This window comes from Triticum aestivum, chromosome 3D, assembly GCF_018294505.1.
Source record: "Triticum aestivum cultivar Chinese Spring chromosome 3D, IWGSC CS RefSeq v2.1, whole genome shotgun sequence".
Taxonomy (NCBI): Eukaryota; Viridiplantae; Streptophyta; class Magnoliopsida; order Poales; family Poaceae; genus Triticum; species Triticum aestivum.
This window is the reverse complement of record NC_057802.1, coordinates 502140466-502149804: the sequence shown is the minus strand read 5'-3', so window position 1 is coordinate 502149804 and position 9339 is coordinate 502140466. Positions and strand designations below refer to the sequence as shown.

Genomic DNA, 9339 nt, shown 5'->3' with positions numbered 1-9339 from the left:
CTACATATCCAATCAAATCAATCAATAATATTCCAATGTGATAAATCCGTCCAAATCTTCTTGTATCATAGTTTGTACCATAGTTTTTTTTTTGTTGGTGTTTGGAGTGGGTGCTTGATTGAGCCTTTGTATGCAAAGTGCTCAGTCTTCTTGTTCGAAAAAAAAAGTGCTCAATCTTCTTGTACATAATTTTGCTTCTCTTCTACAAAACTATGGTACGTCGTAGGCGTACTCTAAAAAAATCCATCCAAATGGGTTTACTAATAGGATGACCCGATCCGGTACAAAATTGAGCTTATATTTGACTATATATATCTGATAACAGAGGGGTTACTATATATAAGCACGATGCGCACACTAGTAACCATTCCAGAAGCCTGAGACCAATCACAAAGTAGCTAACAACCCGTTTCCTTCTGACCTGTACGCGAACCCCGCGGATTTAGCAAGCGCAGATACTACCATGGCGACGGGTGGAGCGCCATTTGACGCGCTATCCTCACTGAACCCCGATACCTTCACCGGGGAGTCGTGCGCCGTGATCAACTTCCTCGCCGATTACTACCGCGACGTCGACACGTATCCGGTCCAACCCGAGGCCATGCCAGGGTGCCTCCGTACGCTCTTACCCGACGCGCCGCCCGAAAATGGCGAGCAGATGGACGTGATATTGGAGGAGGTATGGCGACATATTGTCCCGGCACTGACGCATTGGCAGAGTCCCAAGTTCTTCGGATACTTCCAGGCGAACGCGAGTACAGCCGGGTTCGCCGGCGAGATGCTCTCCACCGGGCTCAACGTTGTACCGTTCACGCGGGCTGCCTCACCGGCGGCAACCGAACTCGAGGGCGTCGTGATGGACTGGATGGGCAAGCTGGTGGGCCTCCCGGACCGCTTCCTTTTCTTCGGCGGCGGCGGCGGCGTGCTGCACGGAAGCACCTGCGAGGCCGTGGTATGCACGCTCGCGGCCGCGCGCGATCGCGCGCTGAGCAGGCTCGGCCACGAAGGCATCCTGAGGCTGGTGGTCTACGCCTCAGACCAGAGCCACTCCACGTTCCAGAAGGGCGCGAGGATCGTGGGGATCCCGCGGTCCAACTTCCGCGTCATCCGGACGTCGGCGGCGTCGGGCTACGGCCTCACCGCGGCCAGCGTCCGCGACGCGGTGGAGGCCGACGTGGCCAGCGGGCTCGTGCCGCTGTACCTGTGCGCCACGGTCGGCACGACCGGGCTCGGCGCGGTCGACCCGGTGCGGGACCTCGGCGAGCTGGCGCGGAGGCACGGCATATGGCTGCACGTCGACGCCGCGTACGCCGGCAGCGCCCTGATCTGCCCCGAGTTCCAGCATCACATCGACGGCGCCGAGCTCGCGGACTCGGTGAGCATGAACCCGCACAAGTGGTTCCTCACCAACATGGACTGCTGCTGCCTGTGGGTGGCGAGCCCGGCCGCGCTCACCTCCGCACTGTCGACCAACCCAGAGTACCTCAGCAACGTCACAGAAGAAAGTGCAGGCGCGGGCGTGGTCGACTACAAGGACTGGCAGATCGCGCTGTCGCGGCCGTTCCGCGCCATGAAGCTGTGGGTGGTCCTGCGCCGCTACGGCGGGGCGGGCATGCGGGCGTACGTACGGCGGCACGTCGAGATGGCCAAGTGGTTCGAGCAGGCGGTGGAGGCGGACGGGCGGTTCGAGGTGGTAGCGCCGACGAGGTTCTCCCTCGTGACCTTCCGCCTCCGGCCAAGGCACGAGGGCGACGGCGATGCCGTTGATGGCTTGAACCGTAGGCTCCTCGTGGCGGTGAACGCGAGCGGGCGGGCGTTCATGACGCACTTCGTGGTGGACGGCAAGTTTGTTATCCGTATGGCCGTGGGCGGAGCCATGACGGAGATCCGGCACGTCCAAGACACGTGGGAGCTTGTCCGGGAGAAGGCCGAGGAAGTCGGCGCTCTCCTCAAGGACTCCAAGCATGACTAAGAACGGAACGTGCGCTGAAATAAAATTACCGAGAATATGAAATTCATTAAGCATCAAAAAGGTGGAACAGATCTTTTTTATCTTTTTTTGCGGGTAAGTGGAACAGATCCGCAACGCAAAATTAAAAATATACTGATATTCCCTCCGTTCAAAAAAATTTGTCCCAAGTTTGTCCCTCAAATGATGTATCTAGCACCATCAAGCTTGTTCCTCAAATGGATATATCTGATGCTATACATCTATTTGAGGGATAAACTTTTCCGGGACGGAGTGAGTATGAAGCATGATGCACCCTATAAAATTGTCAAACAGTATCCGACCTGCTAGTGTGTATGCGCACATGTGTGGGAGACAACACCTTTGATGTGAGATATATTCTATTTTGACACATGAAAACGATTATTTTTTAATAATTTAACCACCAGATAGAACATAAACATACAAATTTCAGTCTGATGCAACAAGTGTGTAAATTATATTATTATTTGATAATTACGCTATAATATACTTATATTTGCATATTGTGCAAACAGTGCAATTGTTTTATCATCATTTGTTTCAACTTTTTCCCAAGTTTCTTCTTCTTTTAGGGTAATAACAATGCCTCTATTCATTCTAGCTTGGAATTTTTTTGTCCTTTTAGCTTTGCATTAGTTTTATTCTTTATTATTGTTTATCGGGTGTTTCTAGTGCGTTTTTATTTTTATTTATGTATATGTGTGAATATTGGGTTTTTGTAAGTATACACATAAATATTTTTATAAAACTTCCTCCATTCATTAGTACAAGATGTTTTAGATATATCAATATGGAGTTATGTGTTAGAATTTAATTAATTTATATAAATAGTTAATTCAATCTCTACTTGTAACCGCACGTGGATATCCCCACAGTGTGGAACCGACATATCGTTCCTGGAGCGTCGCCTCCAAGAACCGCCTTCCGAGAGCATCTCCAGCCGCGCCCCCAACAAGGCCCCCCAAGCGATTTTTCGGCCACCGGCGCCAAAAGATGGGCCCAGTCACGCCTCCAGGGGCCCTTTTTTCGTCGGCTCGGGCCGAAATTGGCGCCGGCGGACCCAACCCGAACCCGGCGCGCTGGGGGCGCTCGGGGGCGCCGGGCGAATCATTTTTGGCGCGAAAGCGCCGCGGGCCAGCCGCGTCAGCGACACCGCCCGCCTCGTCTTCTCCCGACGCCTCGGTTTCCCGCGGGGAATCAATGGCAAGGCTGTCGCCGGTCAGCTTTGCCATTAATTCCTCACGGGCGGCGCGTTCATGGGGCGGCGCGCCGACGCCTCCCCTCCCTCGGACACGTACACACGGACACGACGCGGCTATATATGGCTCGCTCGCCTGTGGTGAGTGCCACCTCTCCACCTCTCCCGAACGCCGCCGCCAAGCTCTTCTCCCCCAGCCCTCCCTCTCCCGAGCGCCGCCGCCGATCTCTTCTCCCCCAGCCACTCCATCTCCCGAGCGCCGCCGCCGATCTCTTCTCCCCAGCCACTCCATCTCCCCGATGGCCGAGCATTTCCCCGGAGACGAGGCGGCGGCCAACGGCTTCGGCCGCCGTTCGCTCCGCGAACATGAGTCCTGGCTCCTGTTCCAGGCGAACATCCCGGCGCCGCCAGACATGCGCGCCGGGCCGACGGGCTGGAGGCTCAGCAATGGGGGAGTGCCCATTCCCCCGTTGCCCGACGCCGTGGCCAAATCATCCTACTTCGCCGACGAGGTCGAGATCGTGCGCGCCTCCCTCACCGACGCCGAGCTCTCCCTCCCGCAGTACGCCGCCGACAACCACGCGGCTTGGGCGGCATACTTCGAGCGCCGCCAGCAGCAGCGGCTGGCGGCCACCAACGGGGCGCCGGTGGTCGGCGGCGTGAAGAACAGCGAGGGGCGCCACCTGTGGTGGGGCGCCCCCGGCCGCACACTTGAGGGCGCGCTGACGCACCTCGAGGGCGGCAACAACCCGCCGTTGGCGTAACCCCCGGCGAGGGCGGCCGCCCCGGCGCACCGCCGACGTGACGGGCAATGGGCGCCAAGGAGGTTCGGCGCGTCCTCCTCCTCTTCCTCCTCCCGCTCCTCCTCCCACTCCTCCGGCACTCCGACGCTGCTCGGCGTTAAGGCCGAGCCCGGCATCGTCATCAACGAGGGCGGCTGGCGCGCCTCCTCGTCGGCTCCTCCTCCACGCTTCTGTAGGGTAACGCAGCAGAAAACAAAAAATTTCCAACCTACACACCAGCCCAGGACCACTATGGAGACTGCATACATGGTTTGATCTTTTTCGTTACCGACTCGTAGCGCAGCGGGAAGTAGAGTCGATGATGATCGGCGGTGCAGATCCCCGCAGCTAGGATTTACAACCTCCCAACCGCGAGGATGTATACCCTCATCTGCTCCTCAGACAGCCCTCCGGGAGGCAGTCGAACAGCCCCCGGACGGTGTCGCGGACAGCCCTTCGGGAGGACCTTCGAAACTCGAACGGTCACTCGGACAGCCCTTCGGGAGGACCTTCGAAACTCGGCGGTCACACGGACAGCCCTTCGGGAGGCACTCACGAACTAAGACCGAAACTACGATCTCTCTACAGAGTTGCACACATACGGTGTCATCTATCCGGCAGGGCTTCGCCGTCCAGAACTAGTTCCCATCGGAACCCAGACAACCTTTCGGCTCTATGAAACTATTTTGCTGGGAGGGAGAGAGAAGCCAGATCATGCATGGCACTTGTATGTGAGAAGGGATGAGTGTGGAGGGCTGCCCCTCCACCTCTATTTATAGGAAATCCCAAGGGGTAGGGTAGTTTCACACAAAAACCCAAAATGCACATGAATGAAGCCCTTCCACAAGGACCTAGGAGTGAAACCAATGAACAAGAGGGTCCCCAAGTGGGGATACCCCATGTGGCCGGCCACACCCCCATGAGGGGCCCAAAAAATGGCTCCTATCCATCCATGTCATCCCCAAGATCTTTTGGAGCAAAGCCCCAAAAGGTGGCTTCCCATAAAGTAACCATAAAGCTGATTTTCACTATTCACGACGACATTTTTCAGCGTCCGTTCGAACTGAACATATTTGTGTGGGCTTAGAACATTTCCAGTACCCACCAAAATTATTTTCAACGCATTCCGAAACAATTCCGGTTTAGTGATTTTCATCTGCGAAAAGCATCTGAAGTGGTTCCGGCAGCTCCGGAGCATATCCGGTTATTATCCCGAAAAATTCTAGAAAGCTTCCAGAATGATTCTGGCACCCTCCAAGAATTATCAGGCATGTGCCGAAACCAATTTAACTTTATGGTATCCCCTGAAACAACTTTTCAGTTTCATCGAAACTCATCCGATGACCTCTTTCTGCGGAACCTTTTCCGCTGTCCGAAACTTTTCCGGTGTCCGAAACTTTTTCGGTGATTTTCTCTCAGACTCCTTGTCTAGTATTCAGCAGATAGATGACCCTTAAGCGTGTGACCCTATAGGTTTGGTGAAGTATAGACATGACGGGAACCCTTTCCGATCAATGATCAACATCGGAGCCGTGGACACCCATATTGACCCCTATACCCACACGAATAAATATTCGAGTGAACCTCCAGTTGTCGTGTGCTATTCCTGTTGCTTCGCGATATGTTACAAATACCCGAGGTGAGACATGTTGGCATTCCTGTGGATCAACAACTTGTCCACTATGCTAGTTACCTCGTTACCGGTATTGTTCTCTTTTCTCGTTATCGTGTTCCGGCATCCCCGTGATCAAATCACAAAGTGTCTGGCCAAACGATGATGGATACCGTAACACCGAGAGGGCCCGAGTATATCTCTCCATCGTCGGAGGAGCAAATCCCAATCTCGAGCTATCAAGTTACTTAACACTTTCCCATGAACCCGTAAGCCGCCGTAATAGCCATCCAGTTACGGATTACGTTTAACAAACCCCAAAGTTCATGAAGCAAGCATGAAGAAACTCGATACTCTCATGGCCTAAGGAATTATGCAAACATTAACTATCTCTGTGTTATAAACCATTAACTTGTGACGAATGTATCTCATAGCATAACATCAATTCGGGTCGATTCAACACAAATGTCCTTCCTGACATTGTGGCCTCAAAGTTGCTTGGCATAGACATGCCCATGATTGGGAAAACATAATCATCATGCAACACTTGAGCTAATCTTAGAGGCACGACTAGGAATACAATTTATCGTTTATTATTCCACACGTGCATATGGGTTCTCCCCAGAGCCTTTATGGATATACAGGCTCGGGAACCACAGCAGTTATAGCATGGAACATAAACATAATTATGAACAGGGAGATAATCAATAACATTTATTATTGCCTCTAGGGCATATCTCCTACAGACTCCCACTTGCACTAGAGACAATAATCTAGCTTATGCTAATGCACTTCACACTTGTGGCACACCGGTGTAAATATGCTTCGCTTGTGGTATAGCCTGATGTCGAACGGATCTGACGACTTCAGCTCCGTTTGTATCTTTGCATGTCCTCGCGTTTTCACGTTTTCACAAAATTCATATTTTGTGTGAACTTGGCTTTGTATGTATGTGAATCACATGTCGAACCTGGATTCCTCAGACTGAGTTATGGAGCAACTATCTACAGTAGTGTCCCATTGTCAAAAGCCATCTTGGAACCATACTAAGTTCATGAATGAACTATATGAGTCAACATCTTCTTTGTCGCTTCTAAAGCGTCAACATACTTAGCCCTTGTTATAGAATTCGCAACAGTAACTACTTTGAACAAATTCCAACTAACTGTGCCACCACATTGTGTGTTACACAAAACCCTTAATTTGAATCGAAAATTGCATGGAGAAAAGATGAAGACTGTATCGATGTAACATTTTACAACGAACTCTTCATGATCTCTGCTTGCGAGAAAACCATGTCATCGGTACTTACTCTAGTACTCTGTGACATCTTTCACTGTTGTCCCATGATCAGTAATTTGATCACTTTGGTATCCATACTCGCAACACCTTGGGAGTATCGGACATATCTGGTTGTTTTACATACCATGGAATACATGATTAATCCAAACACAAGAGTGTGTGGAATCTCCATCATGTATTTTACTCATCAGTGTTTTGGGACACCGAGTCTTGCAAAAACTCTTTCCATGTGACTTCGGCAAGAATCACTCCTTGGCGTTTTAAATGCTAAAAGGATTTAGCATCTTGTCAATATGTATTCATTGCTTAGCCCCATTAGGTAAATCTATCTCCATAGATCATCATGCCTAATATTGAGGCTATTTAGCCTAAGCACTTCATCGAAAAAACTATTTTCAAATGAAGTCCTAATTCGTGTCAAGAAATTTACTTCCAATTACCAATGTGCCAAGCACATAAGGTTTTTAGAAATATTATTACGCTCCCACTTACTTTCTTGAATTATAAGCATCTTCGTTACCCATTGATGAAGTCAAAACCCCTTTGACCATTTCATCAAAACACGAAGATTGCAACTCCATTTTGCTCTCTTCTGTCCATTGCTGGAACTCTGAAGTTTGCATACCTACTAGCATCCTCTGGATCGACAAATTACTTTGGACCGTATCATATACAAGTCCTAGCTTTCATTTCCATCAGATGGAAATCCTTTTATCATCCATGTTTCATATCTCATGATTGAAATATGTATTAATTGCTAGTTCAACCCGAACCGACTTTAAGCTTCGCTACGGTGAAACCACCTCATTGTAGTCAACTCCTTGAACTTGTTATTTCAACAAGCCGAGCTTTATGGATAAAACATTTTTATCCGTATCAGTTTTAAGTTCCATAAATATTCGTTAGACTCTAAGTCTTCCGAAAGGTGTATCAAGGTTTTAATCTTGAATCACTTATATGGAAACTAACTCGGGTTGTATTGGCATTTAGCCAATTCCGGAGTTAGGGCCCATCAATGCTTCTTGTGTATCATAGGTATATTGTTGTCTAACAACAATATCTCGTTTGCGCACCTGAGAGGTTTGCACGAGCTTTGCCTACGTGGTTCAGCTGCAAGTTCGACCGAAGTCCATACATTTTATTGTAGAGACTTCCGTATCAATCGCAGTAGGAAACTCTGGAATTACTTCCAAGGTCTCTTTCCTTTGATCTGATGACGAAGATACTGTTTATCTCGTCGAGTTGCACTATTCTCCCAGTCACCTTTTTGAAAGAACCATTCTCTTTAAAAGCACACCGTTTCGCGGCAAAACTATTTGCCTCGGTATAGTGAGGGAGGAATACCCAACATTTTGGTATAACCTACAAAGTAGCACTTGTCTGATTTGGAATAGGTTTGTAACCTTTTACACAAGCCCCATATTCCAAATGTTAAGAAGAGATATAACATGGTTGGGCGTACCATACCATGGCTTCATTTCAACCGACCCGATGTAGTTCTTTTCAGTGTAAAAGCCGCAGTCTCTAAAGCATCACTTTAAAAAGGATAATGGCAAATTTATTTCTGTCATCTTTGACCTTACCATGTCATAAATGGTTAGATTACATCTCCACGGACTTTTCACTTGCAGTGGTGTTCCGGGAAGTGCAAGTTATGAAACCCCTTTCACAACTCATCAGACATTCGCTAAACATGTAACTCAATATATTCCTTTGTGCAATCAAATTGCAGAAACATAATTTTCTTGTTACAATAACTTCTACTTCATTTTTGAAAACCTTTCGAATGATTTCAAAAGATCCAGACTTACGTCTCTTCAAGAAAATATCCATATATCTACTTGAGTCATTTCTGAAGATATATAAATCCACTACTTGCAACAACATTTATTGAACTACACACATCAAAATGTATGATCACCAATAAGTTTGTTGCTCGTTCCTTATGGCCTGTGAATGGTATTTCAGTCACTTCACTTTTCGGAGAAAAGTTGCAAGTGTCATATGATTCAAAATCAAACGACTTCAAAATCCATCACAATGGAATTTTTCCATGCGGGTTTCTCCAATGTGACCAAATACAGTGCCACACATGTGTGGTATTCTCATAGTCTTGCGACATTTAGCGTCAGTGTTATGGATGTATTATATTACCATCAATATTCATAACATACATCCATCTTGGATGGAAGCATCTCCCTTCATGTTATTCATAATACTTAACAACAATTGTTGTTTTTATGAACAACTCTTTTGCAACAAACATTGTGCAATGGGCTAGAGTGTATGAAACTCTAAAATGAATTATGTAAGTAAACCCAGAGGTATTGTATTATTATGAATATTCATAACATACATCTCATTCATAATGAAAGTATGGCCCTTGTGTTATTCATAACATCGAACATAAGAAGTTCTCTTATGAACAACCTTCTTGCAAGATACCTTATGCAAT

The 9339-nt window shown here is 48.5% G+C and overlaps 1 protein-coding gene across 1 annotated transcript; it reads left to right on the top strand.

Moving 5' to 3' along the window:
• The first annotated feature begins 262 nt into the window (after window positions 1-262).
• On the top strand, window positions 263-1972 carry LOC123076403 (tyrosine decarboxylase 1-like). Its single transcript, XM_044498675.1, has one exon. The coding sequence runs from the start codon at window positions 464-466 to the stop codon at window positions 1970-1972; it is 1509 nt and encodes a 502-aa protein (XP_044354610.1). The 5' UTR covers window positions 263-463.
• Window positions 1973-9339: the final 7367 nt, after the last annotated feature.